This window comes from Hypanus sabinus, chromosome 3 (assembly GCF_030144855.1).
Source record: "Hypanus sabinus isolate sHypSab1 chromosome 3, sHypSab1.hap1, whole genome shotgun sequence".
Classification (NCBI taxonomy): domain Eukaryota; kingdom Metazoa; phylum Chordata; class Chondrichthyes; order Myliobatiformes; family Dasyatidae; genus Hypanus; species Hypanus sabinus.
The window spans coordinates 67889629-67908117 of record NC_082708.1 but is presented as its reverse complement, the minus strand read 5'-3'; the positions used below and the strand labels follow the sequence as shown (position 1 = coordinate 67908117).

The 18489-nt window shown below is 40.2% G+C and overlaps 1 protein-coding gene across 2 annotated transcripts in view; it reads left to right on the top strand.

Moving 5' to 3' along the window:
- Positions 1 to 18489, top strand: part of LOC132391419 (NADPH oxidase 4) — a 151314-nt gene extending 132825 nt beyond the window's left edge. For both annotated transcript variants that reach the window (XM_059964597.1, XM_059964598.1), the window contains exons 17-18: positions 11545 to 11645; positions 12832 to 18489. In XM_059964597.1, coding sequence (XP_059820580.1) covers positions 11545 to 11645; positions 12832 to 12952 — 222 coding nt within the window. In that variant the 3' untranslated portion in view covers positions 12953 to 18489. The remainder of the gene's footprint in view (positions 1 to 11544; positions 11646 to 12831) is intronic.

Here is an 18489-nt window from a genome sequence, read left to right as displayed (position 1 = left end):
TATACCAGCAGAGGCATACACTCATTTGGTACCCCTGCGATATTCAGGTCGTAGGAATACATGATCATTGACTCGGAGGTGGGTGCAGTTCCCTCCCCACAAAGAAGTTGCATCCCCTGGGCCAGGGACTGGCACTTTGTCTCATGGCAAGAGCAAGAGATCCCTAAGGGGTCCTTGGTGGGGTGACACTCCCTTTTCCTACAGAGCTTGGTGGGGCAGGTGACGTCATTCGAGACATACACGTCTGAACATCCCCACCCTGTTCCGAAGTAGCAGTTCTCATATACTCGGTCACCCTTCCAGGGTTTGGGATTCCCCTCCCACCAGAGCTCTTTTCTCATCCGTGGGAGGAGTCGAATGGCCCCTATATGATCTGACCGCTTAATGATGGACGGGGGAAATAGGCAGTCCGCGACTGGGGCCGTGGAAGAGTCATAGGGTTCCACCCTCTTCCCCTCAGGCATTGTTTTGCTGGCGGGGGCACATCGGAAGGGTTGATCGGCGCGATCCCAGTGCGAGAAAATGGAAAAGAGCGAGGAGACACTGGCGGGGTGGGGATTGCAAACGATGGTTGTAGTGCCATACAGTCGTTTATGCACGTTTTGGAAATAGTTATCACTTATAAACCCCGAAGGAGGTCTTCCAAGGGTGGGGCCTTTGGGGAAACCCCAATCCCTTTTCTGCCTTGAAATGTCCCCCTTCGATCTCTTTAGGGGTTTTGGTTCCTCGTCCTGCTGTCCCTCAACCTTTGCCCTATACCCCACTATCCCTGAAAGAATATAGATAACCAAGAGCATCCTACCTTCCATTACCAGAGTACAGTTTCAAGGATGTGGCACCACAAGGAAAAAGAGATTTGAACACACAACTGTTCAATCAAGTCCGTTTATCAGTCCCTATATTTATCTGTAGTTTCTAGTGGGTACGAGGTCCAGCGCTTGCAGTCGCTCAGATGAATCCAACGTTCTTGTCCCTTCACCTTGACAGCAGAAGGGGTCTGCAGGAGGACCTGGTAAGGTCCTTTCCACCAGGGTACCAGCTTCGGTCGATCCCAGTTCCTTATTAGCACCCAATCTCCTGGTTCTGCTCCCTGCCACTGGCCTTCTCTGTCAGGAACAGGTCTTGAGGCTTCCTTCACCCGAATGTGTAGAAAATTAAGAGGCAAAGTTAAATGCTTGAGGTAACACTGCAATTCCTCGCCCATCATTTGTAGATCTACTTGTATTGGTGGGGGGGTTTTTGGTCACTGCCCCATGGGGTTCTATTTGGGCGCCCGTAAACTATTTCAGCAGCAGTTCGCCCGGTACCGGTTTGAGGTGTAATGTGCATGTGATACAATGCCAGGGGAAGGACTTTAAGCCAATTTAGTCCTGTTTCAAGGGTCAATTTAGTTAATTTATCCTTCAGGATGCCATTTGCACGTTCCACGATTCCTGCGGCTCAGGGGTGGTAGACACAGTGGAATTGTTGTTCAATCTTTAGTATTTCGCAGAGTTCTTTGTTTACTTTCCCAATGAAGTGCAGACCATTATCAGATGAGAGTCTTTGTGGGATACCAAAGTGAGGAATAACTTCTTTGATCAGTATCCGCACTACAGTGGAAGCCTTGTTGTTCGTTGTGGGGAAGGCTTCAATCCATTTACTGAAGACGTCGATTATAACTAAACAGTACTTGTAACAATTCACCTTAGGTAACTCAATAAAGTCCATTTGTAATGTGTCAAATGGCCCTGCTGGGGTTGGGGTGCACCCTTTATCACATCTAATAGATTTACCTGTGTTTACTTTATGGCAAATTAAGCAACCCCTTCCCCGTCTCTCCGCTGCCTCATTCAAACTGGGGGACCACCATGTTTTTAATAACAACATACACATTCCCTCCTTGCCGAGGTGAGTGTCAGAGTGGAGGCGGTCGACCAGGACAGGCAGGAGAGTATCAGGAATACAAGTCTGACCTGCTGGGTTCTGCCAGAGGCCCATTGCATTATTAATAATACAACCATGTTTCTTCCAAACATCAATTTCTGCTGCAGGGGCGTCGCCCTGTAATTGCGCAATGTCGGATATGCCTGGGCTATCAACGGGCTGCCTGGCAGGCAGAAGGCGTGGGGCCGAATGCACAGTTATTGTTTTAGAGGAGGAGGCTCTCTTGGCTGCCAGGTCTGCCCTGGAATTGCCTTTACTAACGGGAGAGTCATCGGATAAGTGGGCGGCACATTTTATAATAGCAAGCTTACCGGGAGCTGGATGGCTTTGAGCAAATTGTCAATGTAACAATGCTTTTGCCAGCAGACGTTTGGAAGTCCCGCTGTGCCCATAGCATACCAAAATCGTGTGTGACCCCAAAAGCGTAGCGTGAATCCATGTAAACATTGGCTGTCTGACCCAAGACGAGGATGCATGCGCGAGTGAGGCCTGTTGGACCGAGACTGGTGGGTGGAAGGCTGCCGCCTCCAAGGTGGTGTGTGGGGTCACAATGGCATAACCTGATTGCCGGACACCGTCCGGGGAGACAGAGGACGAGCTGTCTACAAAAAGTATCAGGTCCAGATTGTCGAACTCAATGTCCCGGAGGTCTGGCCGCGGGGAAGTGAGGAAGTGGTTTCGGTCTACGCAGGAGTGGGGAGGCTCAGATAGAAGGTTGGGTGGGTGATCCGCAAAGGTAGCAGGGTTAAGAGTGGTGCAATAGGGGAACGTCAGCAACGGATTATGGATAAGAGCAATCTCATAGCGGCTGAGTCTTGCCTAAGTGAGATGTTGAGTTGGTGCATGGTTAGAAGGGCAGTTACCGCATGGGAAGAGTAGACCGTCACTGGTTGATGCAGGGAAACTAAAAAGATCCCTTGGGTCACCCTGTAGATCTTAATAGTCCTCAGCAAATATTCAATAAATTGCTCCAGCTTCTGCTTTCTGTCCGGGGCGCCCTGCATCACTACCAGCATTTCACTGGGCTTCCGGCGATATACACAGAAACCATCAAGGGATTTTGCACAGCATCCTCAGCCTGGGCTGGATTGTGACGAGGGTTAGGGACCTCTCGCATTGGCATCTGTCGGGTGTGGGGTGGGGGGGGGGGCTTGAATCTACCTGGATCTTTGGTGGAGTAGGGCCAATCAGGGTACTTTCGAGCAAGGGCCGTGTCAGGATTATCTTTGGGGTCAGTATTATCACTGAAGGTGGTAAAGTCTGAGTCAGGGTCAAACTCATCCCCTTGGGGGTCTGTCAAAGGGCCGTCACCCACATAGAGGCTCTGTCTTGTAGTCCATTTACGAGCCATGCGGTTCTTAGGGGTCGCAGGTTTAGTACCTTGTGTGTCCCCTTTCCTGGTTTTAGCTTGGGTGCGGACCGCAATGGGGTTGGTGAACCGTGGGCTTGGGGTTGGGAGTGCATGGGGGGGGGGAACGATCATGGGTCAAGGGCACGGGGGGAGCGGAATGTTCTGAAGGTACAGGAGGGACGGGATCCACAGCCCCCGCAGGCGAAGGGACCTGCTGCTCCTCAGTGTCCTCATTAGGGTCAAATAGGGTCTGCAGCCCAGTCATATCCGGTGCCGGCCTTTTATCACCAAGTTTTACATTATGATCATCAATCCTATGCTTTTCATCATAGATTTCACATAAGGCCTTCAGTACCCGCCAGCCCCTGGGTTTTCCGTCACTATCATTTATGGGTATCTTTCTATATTTTGCATTCACCTCCCAGGAGGTCTGGTGGGAGCGCTCATTAAGTCTGCCGGCCACGGTATACCACGCGTAATTAGATCTTTCCATTTCTGTGAGACATTCTGTTGCCACACCTGTCCCTCTGCTCGCTTACACTTCTCAAGATCCCAGGTTCCCCCAAAGGCCAAAATTCATTCCCCAACTTCTTATTCATCCACGTGCTCAGTCTCCATAAATCTGTCTCATTTTCAGGGAATTCTTTACACATTTTCCATAATGGTGTATTTGGTCCTGATTTATCCAGAGTCTGGCCCATTTTGGTAACTTACTCTCGCATCCACTTAAGTGTCCTGACCTTTGCGTGGCAGATTTCTGCTCTTAACAACCAGTCTAAGGCAGGATGCAGTTTCAGTTAGATGTTGGGACCAGACCTTAATCAAATTAAATATGTATTGCTCCGGAGCTTCCAACCCCAAACCCCACGCAGGGACTCTAACCCTGCTTCCTATACCACGGGGCTCGAACCCCAAACTCTATGCAGGGCCTCTTAACCTCAACTTCTTAAACTAGGGGACTCGAACCCCAAACTCTATGCAATTCGTACCTGTTATCCGTGTCTCCCAACTGAGGTTCTCCGTTTTGTCCGTGGAGGCCGTAGGATGGTCAGCCGGAGCTGAAGGGGTCGGAACGGGGAGTCAGAGAGGGAGAGAGAGACCGAGGAAAATCTCTCGGAGGGCCCTTCCGTCTCAACCCGCTCGTACCTGCCTGCTGATCTCTTACACCGGACCCTGAACTGCCAACCGTTTGGCTCCTGGCTGGCTCGCCAAATTGTCAGCCTGAAATGATTAACCTGCTCAGTTAAGGAAAAACACCAGAGACACGAAATTACCTCTGAAACAGTTTTTATTCAGAGAGGAGTTCGCAGCCCCACGCACTTTGGGCGTAAGGTAGCCAACTCCCAATTCGTCGGTTTACAAAGGTCATACTTATATCCAAAAGCAGGGTACTACGTTCGCAAATATGGTTACCGATTCAAATTCATCAATTGATTGGCTATCACATAGCTAAGCACGCGAAATACTCGGAATAAGCATAGACACAAGCGTAATACTTGGAATGGGTATGGATGCAAGCAAAACACTCGAAATAGGTATATAGCTCAAAATACTTTGCCGAACACATTGTCTTGTGGTCGCAAGGTTCCTCTTCTTTGTGGTTCCCGCATGCTGTCTGGTATCTTATTTTAGCTACCTCTTCCCTGTCCTCCTACACTTCCCCAATGACGTCTCCTCTCCCTAGTCCTGTCTACATATTTTGCTACACTTACCCCTCGCCCACCCCTTCTACACGTACCCCTTACCCTCTTCACATTTTCAGAGGTACCAGTTTGTCAAATATGCTGGTTGATCAAGAGTAAAGTTTGATCTCACATTATCAATAATACTGAAGATTATGGAATAAGGGGACCAGAATATAGTACTCTGTAATAAATGAGCAGTTGTCATTACCCAATAGGCAAATAGGATTCATGCATTACGTAGCAACAGGGGATGCCTGTCACCCTCTTGGTGCTGCATCAGTGTTGACCCTGCTGCCCTGTGCTGCCTCATAATTGGCACATGTGCTCTTGTGACACTACCCCGATGCTGGTCTTGGCATCTCCGCAGTTCTGCATTCAGCCTGGCTGCTTTCATGACTGATAAAATACTTCAGTTTTACTCCAGGTGCTTCCTCTGAAATGCCACTTACTGGGATTGCCAGTTGAAGTCCCATTTAGCTGAACTTTCACTGCATGTTGCTTCTTGTTTCTATTCACCCCTGCATTTATTTTCAACCAACTGAACAACTTAAAGAATGAGAACAATATTCTAGAAAAGTTTCAATCAGGTTTTAGAGCAAACCACAGCATGGAGACAGCCCTTACCAAAATTATCAGCAAACTTAGGCTCAGCAAGAATGGCAACAGAGTCTCAGTTCTAATTCTCCTAGATCCGAGTGCTGCCTTCAACACAATTAACCATAATATTTTTCTAGATCGAATTGAGAATGGGGTTGGCCTTTCTGGTAGTGCCCTTAATTGGTTTTGCTCATATATCTTACAGATGAAATATTTTATCTGTCTTAGAAACCAGTTTTCTAAAAGATACACAATACGTTTTGGTGTTGCTCAGGGAAGCTGTCTTCTCCTTATACATGCCCTTCTTAGTAGACATCATTAGAGAGTATAAACTTGATTTTCATAGTTATGCAGATGACACTCGGTTGAGCCTGATGATGATAACACCCTACCTTCACTGACTTCTGGTATGGCAGTACTAATTTCTTAAAACTAAATGAAGATAAAACTTAAATACTTTTAGTTGGTCCCAAAGCCATAGGAGATAAAGTTCTTGATAAACTTGGGATCTTGGCTCCCCTTGTAAAATCAGAAGTAACAAGCTTAGGTATTATCCTTGATACTGATTTGAATTTTAAATTCCACATAAAGAAAGTGACCAGAGCAGCATTTCTACATTTAGGAAATGTTGCAAAGGTTAATCCATTTCTGTCATTTAATGATGGTGAAAAACTTAATTTATACCTGTATATCAGATAGATTAGATTACTGCAATGCACTTTTTACTGGCTTTCCAAAGCAATTTATTGAAAAGATTCAGCTCATTCAGAATGCCACTGCTAGACTTTTAACTAAAACCAGAATGAGGGAGCATATCACTCTGTCCTAGTTACTCTGCATTGGCTTTCTGTATCTTTTAGAATTGGTTTAAAAGCTCTCTTACTTGATTTTGAAGCTCTTATTGATATGGGACCAGAGAATCACTTTTGTTATCCTGCTTGAGCTTGCAGGTCTTCTGCCAGTCTCTTAAATTTAAACAATCCCCCTCAAAAGATAATTGGCAGGTCAGCCTTTTTGAATTATGCTCCAAAACTGTGGAATTGGATACCTGAAACTATAAGGGATACAGATGCAGTTGATAATTTTAAATGCTAGCTCAAATCTAATTTATTTAACCTTGCTTTTAACTATCATCTTTTTGTCTTTTATTTTCATATTATTTTTATGTTTAATTTTATTTCATATTTACACTTTATCCCACTCTGAAGCAATTTGAAGTACATTGCATGAAAAGCTCACTATAAATAAGTTAATATTATTTTTATTATTTTGGTAAACAGATCCCCTTAGTTACATAATGAGGCTTTATAAATGATTAAGTCACTTTTTTGAATGCTTCCCTCAGTTCAAAAATTTTATCCAACAGCAGATTTCACTGGTTTACATTGGCCTTTGGTTTCATGATATAGAAGAGAAGCTTACCTAAATCTTGAATTTTGTCACCTGTTTGGTATTTTTTCCTTCCTTACATCAGTTAACTTGATTACATTTGTTTGCTTTTAGGCTAGTAGTCCTGCACTGGTACTGTTAATTGTTCGTTATAACTTAAATAATAAGCTATTAATAAGTAATAGCTCATTATTGATTTTGTGCATTTTGCTGCAGGAAGCCAATGTACACTCAACTGAATCTCAATATCTTTCTGTCAATGATTCCTGGATAAACTCAGTGACCAATTTATTAGGTGCTTGTTAAAACAGGTGCTTGTTAAATCAGCCAATCATGTGGCAGCAACTCAATTGCATGCCGACATGTTCAAGAGGTTCGGTTGTTCAGACCAAACATCAGAGTGAGGGAAGAAATAAGATCTTATTGACTTTAACTGTGGAATGATTGTTGGTGCCAAGCTGGATGATTTGAGTATCTCAGAAACTACTAATCTGGGATTTTCATGCACAACATCCTCTGGAGTTTATAGAGAATGGTGTGAAAAACAAAAAAAAAATTCGGTGAACAGTAGTTCTGATCTGAAAACACATTATTAAAGAGAGAGGTCAGAGAGTAATGGTCAGACTGGTTCAACTTGACTGGAAGGTGACAGTAGCTGAAAAAAAAAACACGTGTTATAACATGCGCAACACATCGAACCTTGAAGTTGATGGGCAACAGCAGCAGAAGACCACAAGCATACACTCAGTGGCTACTTTATTAGGTACAGGAGGTCACAATCAGATTTAATATCACCGGCATAAGTTGTGAAATCTAGAACATAAAAACATAGAAATCTACAGCACATTACAGGCACTTTGACCCACAATGTTGTGCCGACCATGTAACCTACTCCAGAGACTGCCTAGAATTTCCCTCCCACATAGCCCTCTATTTGTCTAAGCTCCATGTACCTACCTAAGGTTCTCTTAAAAGACCCTATTTTATCGACTTCCACCACCATCACTGGCAGTGCATTCCACACGTCCACCACTCTGTGTTAACTTTGTTAACTTTACGGCAGCAGTAGAATGATGTACATGATAAATATAGAGAAAAAAACTGAGTTACATTAAATATATATGTCTATTAAATAGTTAAGTTAAAATAAGCAGTGCAGAATAACAGGAAAAAAAAGCAGTGAGGTAGTGTTCATGGGTTCAATGTTAATTTAGAGGCACCTAATAAAGTGGCAACTGATTGTATGTTGTAGGTGACGACTTATGACCTACACAAATGATTATATAGGCCTCACATGGGACATCCAGATTCGTTTCTGCAAGAGTAGTACATGCTATCCATATGCTGTATTTTACATTTCTAAGCCGGTGAATGACTGCATATCTATCTTTATTTGTAAATCATTAAATTATGACCAGAGATACTGCATTCCCATTGATTAAGTGTATTCTGAGATAAATGTGATGAAGCACTGAGTTAGCGTATGTGCTAAGTTGATGTGTAAAGGTGATACTCTGATGTATATAAATAATTTTCTCGGACTGAATGTTAGAATTGTAAATTTAAAAGATAGCTGAGAGAATGCATAGCATTTTTTCAGCATCAGAAGGAGAGAGACAAGTACACTTGCTTGCTGTGGAAATCAGTACTTTCTATGTGGGGCTACATTTTATTACTTGTCTCTAGCTGTCTTTGAAAGCTTAATACTTTGAGCAAGACCCTTCAGTAAGATTGATGCAAAATCAACTAATATTACTAACTGGACTTACTTCTTTCAGATATTTATTCACCAATATTGTATCAGTGTTCTTCCATGACGCATGAAATATAAGAACATGAAGAAGCCTTCTATACCTGTCAAATCTGTTCTCTTTTTCAATCAAATGTTGAGTAATCTGTGTATCACAACTCAATAATTAAGCCTTTGGCCCAGTTGGTCTATTTAGCCATTCCATCATCGCTGATTTATCATCCCTCTCAACCCCACTTTCCTGTCTTCTCCCCTTAACCTTTGACACTCTTACTAATCAAAAAAACCTATCAACCTCTGCTTTAAACATACCCAATGACTGGGCCTCTACAGTTGTCTGTGGCAATGAATTCTACAGGTTCCACCCTCTGGCTAAAAGAAAAATTCTCATCATCTGTGTTCTAAAGGGACATCCTTCTATTCTGAGACTGTGCTTTCTGGTCCTGGACTGTTCCACTATGGGAAATATCTTTACCGCTTCCACTCTGTCTAGGACTTAAAATATTCAGTAGGTTTCAATGAGATCCCCTCGCATTCTTCTAAACTCCAGGACTACAGGCCTAGAGACATGAAACACTCGTTATACATTAATTCTTCTTTCCCAGGATCATTTTCATCTCCTTTGGATCCTCTCCAGTGCTTAGAAATGCCCCCCACACTGCTCACAATACCCCAAATGTGGTCTGATTTAGGACTTGTAGAGCCTCAGGATTACAGCCTTGCTTTTATATTCTAGTCATTTTGAATTGAGTGCTAACTTTCATTTGCCTTCCTGATCACCAACTCGTTTGCTTTCTGTGTCTTGATTCCCTTGGATAACTCAGGTCCATTATTTGTAGTTGTGAGTATTCCAGTTGGATTACAAGGTTTGGTTTTCTGTTGAAAATAGTAATTCTGGAATTCACTTCAAGTTGATTTAATTGTAAAATTACCATTTTGTTAAAAAAATTGCTTGCAAAATGCTTATGGGTGTGCAAATTAATTCTATCCAGTTTTTAAACATCTGTTTTGTACTATTATTGAATGTTTCCATATATTTGTTCTGGACCCCAAGTATCAGTAAAACATTTTTCTTTCAAGCTAATCTGTTGAATCGCTTTATTGTTTTATACACCATTTTAGATTACTATTTATCCTTCAAAATGTATATTAATTGGGGATGTTCATACAATCTGTTCTCAACATTTAACCCTGTAAACCCTGTGTAAATCTAGTGTAACTCCACTTTACTCATTTTGATGCAAATAGATCTAATTGAAGATTTGGTAGCAAAACCAAATGGAGTCCTTCACTGAGGCTCTGTAAAACTAAAGCATTTCTACTGAACTTTGGAATGTCAGCTGCATTCAGGTAGATGCCAATATTCCATTATTTTGCCCAAACAGTAACAATGTATTAACCTAAATGACTTCAGTGCATGGACTAATCTTAGTCTCTCACTGCTCGAAAAATATTCCAATGTGACTTCTTCCAACAAGTTCAGCCTCTCTGTAGCCCTCTGTAATTACATATTTCTTCTGCCTAAAATACTTGTGATTTTGGATATGCAGATCTTATTGGGAACATTATTTGCAACACATTTCAAATTTGAGACAAGTCATTGAAATTCTATCACCAAACCCATTGTTAACCCATGACATATTGTATACTATTCCATCCATTGGGTAATATCTGGTGCACAGACTTCTAGAAGTCCATATTTGTACACTTAAATATTCTCAAGTTCTCGAAATATTCAACTTGTTAGACAACAAACCTGTGCTAACTGATTAGATGAAAATTGTACAACCCAGTTAATCTGTTTCTAATAATACAAAGTTGTTAATCAGAGTGATGTCAGATCTTTAATAGCTTTGCTCTCCTCCATTTTGTTCTTAAGTATAGTGAAATTTACAATTTTTTTCATTTGTATGGTATATTTATATTAATGTCTTTGAGTGGAGTCCGCAGTTCCATTCAGACCTGCTGGCACTCAGCTATTCAGATGTTACTATGTTTCTGAGTCTCTTGTTTGGTCAGTCAATTACAGAACTCCAACTGAATGATATATGCTGGGATCTCCATCTCTGTGTTAAATCCTGTGGCTGAACTCTCTCTTGTGATTCCCCAACATTATAATGAAGGAATTATAGTATTGTAATGAAGATTTCTTGCTGAGGAGGCATTATTTAAATGTGTTTCAATTATTTTCATTATGTTATTTTGCTTCAGTTATTTGTTAGTTGATAAATTACAGTCTGATTTAACAGAAGACAAAGTTCTGTGTCCAGGTTCAGCTTTGTCTCTTATTAAAGGCTGTAAGGCTGTTCTGGGGTGGGACCTTTCTGGTAGGTCAGTTGAAGATGATTTGCTGATAAAGCCTCATCACACTTAGCCATCAAACCTCCAAATGTGGAAATTCAATCAGTTCAGCTGCTGGTATTTGGGCCTGTAGATAGTGTACAGTGTTTCTCCATAGAAACTAAATGTGAACAGAATATAGTAACTTTAGTGAACTGGTAGTGAAACTCATTGAGTTGAACCAGTGCTTGCCTGTGGCCAATAAAATGAAGTAAAGTGAAACAACTACAGAAAGTGAAAGATATAAGGTGAGGTAGGTCAGAGGACAGCCAAGAAAAAGGGGGAGGGGTGGGATGTACTTCAGCTTAATATATTGCAAAATGTGGAACAGGCGTGAAATAATGTATCTTTAATGTTCAATCATGGCAAGAAATTACACGTAGTGGAACAGCAGAATGGCAACATGGATTTGAAGTGTTAAAGATGTTTATTTTTGAAAATCCACATCACTTCTCTTCAGTTATTTGTTTTCATTGATGTACTTTCTATTTTATCATCTTCTGTAGAACTTAAATGCAGAAAAATATCAAGTGCTGAACTCCAGGCTTGTTATTGGAAAGCCTCGCTTGAAACTTCTGTTTGGTGAAATAGCCAAGTGCAATAGACAGTGAGTAAACATTGAAATTGGGATGTCTATTTTCTGTAAAGTTTCATGTTGGTGTTCATTGGCATTTCTGCAGACAGCATGTACTGTTAGCTGGTACAGTTAAAAGCACCTTATGGAATGTTGCAGAGGAGTTGGACCTTTTTTTTCTGTTTCAGTGGTAGCTATCATTAGACCACTATAGCTTTATGAAAATGCTGGTTTGGGCAGTAAGAACATACATTGTTGCTGGGATATAAGGGGGTCTACATTCAGCTTTTGACAAAGGGAACTATTTGTGATTCCCATCTACTTAATACTGAAGGCTTAAAGACAGGAGAAGGCTCATACTATGTTGAGTTTCTTGAAGCATTGTTTGATGCTCAAGGATCATGGTTGAGTTGTATCTCGGTTCCTTTAATCACTTATGGTCCATACCAAATTAAAACCTACCTCCTAGTAATTCAGACATCATTTAAGATTTTACTTTAAAATATATAAGATCCTTGAAGAACTAACAGAAATTCTTCCCTTGGACCTCAAGTTAATTTTGAATACATTTCTTGGGGCAAAATCATTAAAGAAGTACATGTGTCAAAAAGTGGTTACTTTGATGATATATTCCAATGCCAAGGTATGCTTAGTGTAATCAGTTTTGTTTGAGAAGGTATCCACCTTAAAGTTTATAATTACTATAGTAAATATACTGTCCCTGATATTATTTCATGGGGTTACTGTATGTCGACTAAAATTTAAGATGCATTATTTTAGCAGTAGCATTGGCTCATATAGGTGAAATAAATGAAAAATGTTAGAAGGTCATTGCATGTGGGGTGAGGATAGGGGCATAATCATCAACATAAGTATGTTTAGGAGGGGGGATCATTTATACTTGTTACTGCTTTCAGGCAAACTAGTGGAAGCAGATCACTTCCATGCAATTTGCAATATGCAATGAACCTTGGAAATGCACAATACCATGCATTTAAATTAAACGTTTGTACGAAAATGAAGTGTCAAGGATCTGACCCTATCTAAGCTGAAGGATGTTTACTTTATGCTTGAACCAACTGGGCAATAATGTTAAAAGGCCCAAATGATATGTCTTCCAATAATGTGTGTGTGTGTGTGTGTGTGTGTGTGTGTGTGTGTATTTGGTGGTCTGAGAAGTATTCAACATAACACCATTGTTTTTCTCCATTTCTGGCAGAAAGTGTGTTGGTGTTTTTTGCTGTGGACCCAGCAAACTATCCAAAGAGCTTCACAATCTCAGCAACAGAACCTGTTCACATGGAACAAAATTCGAGTACAACAAGGAATCATTCTCTTGAAAACCACGTTGGAAAATGTGCAGTGTAAAATAATTAAAAAAAAACTTGAAGTGCAATTATTTTTGTTAATATGGTGGTCAGCAGGATTGGCCTTAGACAATCTCCAGACACCAAAGAGTGAATCATTGAATGCATACAGATACAGCAATTAATGTGGTGCAGGTATAAGTTTGTGTATTAGATTGTCAAAATCATTTTATGATCAACTGATACATTTTTGTAATTTTTGGGGAAAGCTGGATATCTTGTTTTTGTAATAACACTTGTGTGATTTTTATTGGAGTTTTAGCAAGTCTATTTCTTATAATGAAATTTGCATGTACAGAGACAGAAGTTGTTTAGTGTCATACATTGAGCTGGAGAAGGATTAAAACTACTGTGAGAGGTCGGGGAATTGGGAACTGTCTAAGGCTTCAGAACCTCCATCTGATTCCAGTACCTACAGTACATTGTGTACTGCGACACAGCTGACTCAATAGTTAATAGCCATGTCTATTTTCTCCTCCATGTTAAAGCATATGGTATGGTATTAGAATATTTCTGTGTTTTTCTGCACTCAACCCACATAAACTTGACCTTAATAATACATTTGCATTTCAGTCTGGTTGTCTTCAGTATTGAATTATGTCTCCACAACTCATTCTTCATGCAGAATTGTAGAAGGGCTATTGACTTAGTTTCATTACGAGACAGATGCATGTTAAATTGGAGAATTTTTTATTATTAAATAAATTTTAAAGACTGAACCTGTGGTAAATGTTGCATAACCTTTCTAGTTCCTTTACGTGGCTAGCAGCAGAGTGATTTAGAATCTACAGAAACATTTAAAACAGAAGCAAAATGATCTTATGATGTTGCACTTTAATGTACTTACACCTTGAGAAAAGCAATGTGAAATCTCAGAGAATTTTTACCTCAGCTGGTTGCTGAATATAAACAAAATAAAAATCTTAATATCTAAAGGGCCAAGTCAACCTTTTGTACTTAATGTACATTTGATTAGCTGATTAAATAACAGGACAGATATAAATCTTAAAGTGGGTTTTACAACAAGTGTCTTTAAAGAGGTTGAAGAAATACCGAGCTTCGGGAAAAATATTGAGAATAAAAATTTGGAAATGGGGGAAACAAAACTTATAATGAAATTTTGTTACAGTTACTCAGTTAAAATACCTTAATTGTTTTATAAAAGAGGTATCTCAACTTTTTACAAGAGACTGAAGCCACAGAACTTCCTTTGCTTTTTGCAATGTACAGCCAAAACTGCGTATTTGTAAATTCCTATCTATTTTAATTTTGATTGTTTTTGTTTCAGTGGTATATTTACAGGAGAAAATCTGAATGAACAGATCGATGAAGGTAGAGCAGAAGATGTGGATATGGATTTCAGCAAGGCATTTGACAAGGCTTATTGAGAAAGTAAGGAGGCATGGAATCCAAGGGGACATTGCTTTGTGTATCCAGAATTGGCTTGCACACAGAACGCAAAGAGAGGTTGTAGACGGGTCATATTCTGCATGGAGGTCGGTGACCAGTGGTGTGCCTCAGGGATCTGTTGTGGGACCCCTACTCTTTGTGATCTTTATAAATGTCCTGGATGAGGAAGTGGAGGGATGGGTTAGTAAATTTCCTGATGACTCAAAGGTTGGGGGTGTTGTGGATAGTGTGGATGGCTGTCAGAGTTTACAGCGTGAAATTGATAGGATGTAAAACTGGGCTGAGAAATGGCAGATGGAGTTCAACCCAGATAAGTGTGAGGTGGTTCATTTTGGTCGATCAAGTATGATGGCAAAATATAGTATTAATGTTAAGACTCTTGGCAATGTAGAGGATCAGAGGGATTTTGGGGTCCCGAGTCTGTAGGACACTCAAAGCTGCTGTGCAAGTTTACTTTATGGTTAAGAAAGCATATGTGCATTGGTCTTCATCAACCGCGGGATTGAGTTTAGGAGCTAAGAGGTAATATTGCAGCTATATAGGACCCTGGTCAGACCCCACTTGGAGCACTGTGCTCAGTTCTGGTCACCTCACTACAGGAAGGATGTGGAAACCATAGAAAGGGTGCAGAGTAGGTTGACAAGGATTTTGCCTGGGTTGGGGAGCATGCCTTATGAAAATAGGTTGAGTGAACTCGGTCTTTTCTCCTTGGAGTGACAAAGGATGAAAAGTGACCTGTTAGAGGTGTATAAGATGATAACAGGCATTGATCATGTGGATGGATAGAGGTTTTTTCTTAGGGCTGAAATGGCTAGCATGAGAGGGCACAGTTTTAAGGTGCATGGAAGCAGGTACAGAGGAGATGTCTGGGGTAAGTTTTTTATGCAGAGAGTGGTGAGTGCGTGGAATGAGTGCCAGTGACAGTGATGGGGGTGGATATAATAGGGTCTAATAAGAGACTCCTGGACAGGTACGTGTAGCTTAGAAAAGTAGAGGGCTATGGGTATCCCTTGGTTATTTCTAAGGTAAGGACATGTTTGGCACAGCTTTGTGGGCTGAAGGGCCTGTATTGTGCTGTAGATTTTCTATCTTTCTATGAATGGAAGGATTAATCAGTGGTTTGTATTATGCTGTCCTTTGAGTAATTAGATAAATCACCTCCCAATTTCTATTCAGTAGATTTAATTAGGCTGATTATCAGTATATAGGATGCAAGTTGGTTGTAATTCTGTCATCCTAGTCAGAGCAACAGTTAAACAAATTAATACTGTCCCTTATACTATAAATCATGTAGTATTATAATATGTACTTCCCCAAGAAACAGCAGTCTGTGGAACAGACCTCTGTGGAAGATTTGATTTGTGGTTCGATTACAATGTCTTGTAACTGGCAAATGCAAACTAAGGGCGCACCAAACCAAAAACAGGAATCTAAGTGGCTAATTAATGTGTAGTACTTATCTGGTCATTCTTATCTCAGATCAAAGTAAACTGGCAGCAGAGTTTCATACTGAGCCAAGAAGCATAACAATAACTACCATCATCTATTTTTTGCACAGCTGGACATTTGAAACTAATTGTAAATCAGCAGGTTGAGTTTGTTATGGCCATGTGACTTCTTTATCTATTTCAGAAATATATAAACAATATCTAATTATCCTGTATAAAAGCAAATAGAGGAGAGGCAAAAGGTTTTGCAACAATTTAATGTGTCACTGGTAAATAAGTCTGGAATCACACTTTGTGGTTGTATATTCCTGTAGGTCACATTGTAGACTTGCAGTGGATCAATAACAATAGTAGTAAAATATTTATGTGCTTCATATGATATATGAGCTTTTTCAGACCAGTTTTGTATATTCTATTTAGAACCAACCTCTGCTACTTCGGATCTGCATGTCATTCTTTGAAGGAAATCGGGTTGGATCAGGTTCCTACCCTACCATGATATGGAACAGATTGTAATAAAGTCACAGGTGGCAATTTAAGTAGCAATAACAATGAAAAACTATCTTTTTTGGCCTATTTGTAGCCTTTGACAAATTAACAACATCATCCACTTCCAAAGTTTCTCTTCTTCATTCCCTTATTTTTGGTGGGATAACTTATATCTGATTTTATTCTTAACTGTCTGTTGATGGCCAGGGCATTTTATGCAAAGGCTTCCCACTCTCCACTGAAATCCTCCAAGGATCTATTGGTTCCTCCTGTTTCTCAGATAAATGTTTAACCCTCAGCAAGATCAAAAATGCATAGTCAATTTCCTGATGTGAGTTCAGGACTCCTAGCTGTGTTTCTCCCCCACTAGCCTGGTTCTTACTGCTGTCACCCACAGTGTGTCAATGTTATCAGACTGCCCATCTCCTATCCAGTTCTATATAAGAAAATTTTTTCTAAATAAATTTGTGCCTACTTAAAATTTCATGCCTAGCAGCTTATTGGGATTTTTTACAATCTTAGTGTCATATTTGACCCTGTGATGAATTTTCAGCTTCATTCTGTTGCCATCACTATAATCCCACCTCCACAGCATGCCCCACTCTATCCTTTTCTTCAACACAGATGTTGTCAGCAGCCTCATCAATGACTGTTACTTTCAGGATTAATAATTCCAATGTCATTCGGGCCAATTACTCATGTTCCTTCGTTCATTATTTATTTTTCAAATGTCCTAACCTATGCTGACGATTGTTCACTCACCACCCACTGTTATTGGTTACTCTTGGTTAAGCTACTCTTGTTTATAGATTTTGTTTTCAAATCCCTCCCTGGCTTTAAACGTTCCTATCTCTAGTATCTCATTGTATTTTACAATATTCTAAGAATCCAAACTACTCCCTGAATTTAACAATGGTCACTGTGTTTTAGTTGCTATGGTTCTGAAATATGAGTTCTTTTCTCTCAACATCTCTACTTCTGTAACCGTCTTTACTGTTTTAAGACTTTCATTTGAAGCCTACTTAAATGACCGAGCTTTCAGTTACTGACCCTTATATATATGGCTCAGTGTTACTGTTTGGAAACAGAGTCATGGTGCATCTTACCATGTTCTAGGGTGAAATAAATATTCAGGACAGACATATTATTGGAGTTAACAATGTTATTTTAAAGTTGTCAAACACAGTGGAGGAAGAGCTTTCAATATATATTTTAAAGAATTGCTGCATCCTATTTTGTTGCTGATGCTCTGTTCTTGACTAGCAATGTGTTAAAAAGTGAGAGTAAATGTTAGGGAGCTAATAATCAGACTCCTGGTGACAATGTGTCCAACTGCATGAGTAGTTATAATTTTAAAACAAAAAAGATAATTGTTAATGTCCATACTATTCACCCCAGGAGACTGTAAATAAGTAATGAAGGCTATTGATTGGATCAAACAAGACCAAGACCTTTGAAAGTGGACATAATTGTTTCGTACATCAGTAGATTGATTCATTTCAATAGTAATATTCAGTAGTAAATGAATATGTTTAGTTTTGTTAAAGTTTAGCTGTATCCCTGGATTTTGAAAGGCACAGTGGCCTCCTGTGGCTTCAGCTTCTCTTTACCAGTGCCCTCAGCTGGCTGGCGAATTTTTAAAGCCGAACAGAGGCATTAGAGTGACTTGCTGGAGCTGGTTTGATCACATTGAAACAAAAACTGAAAGGCTTACTCAGAAATTTGAATACTAAATCAGTTTGCAAGTCTGCTCTTTGGCAATGAGAAAAGGCACTGAATTTTTACTGGGAAATTTATCCCAAACGATTTGTCATTTTCAACATATTCAGAGAGAGCAGTAGGATCATGTTTAAATATTCTCAGGGAGAAATGTTCTGTGGGATGGATTGTAGCTTCATATTTGCAGTGTTATTTATCTCCAGAAGCTTCAACCTGATCTCTGTTCTAATTATCTTCTTATATTAAAGTTTTATCATTAATAATCTGTGTACTTTTCTGAATTTGTTTTCAAATCTTAATGAAATCTCACTTTAATGTTTTATTTCTTAAATTGATATTTAATGCAGCAATTGAACATTTTATCTTTAGCTCTGAGTGTGTAAATCAGATGAGAAGACCTTTGTACTGTAAAGAACTACATTGGAATATTGCCACCCACTGGAA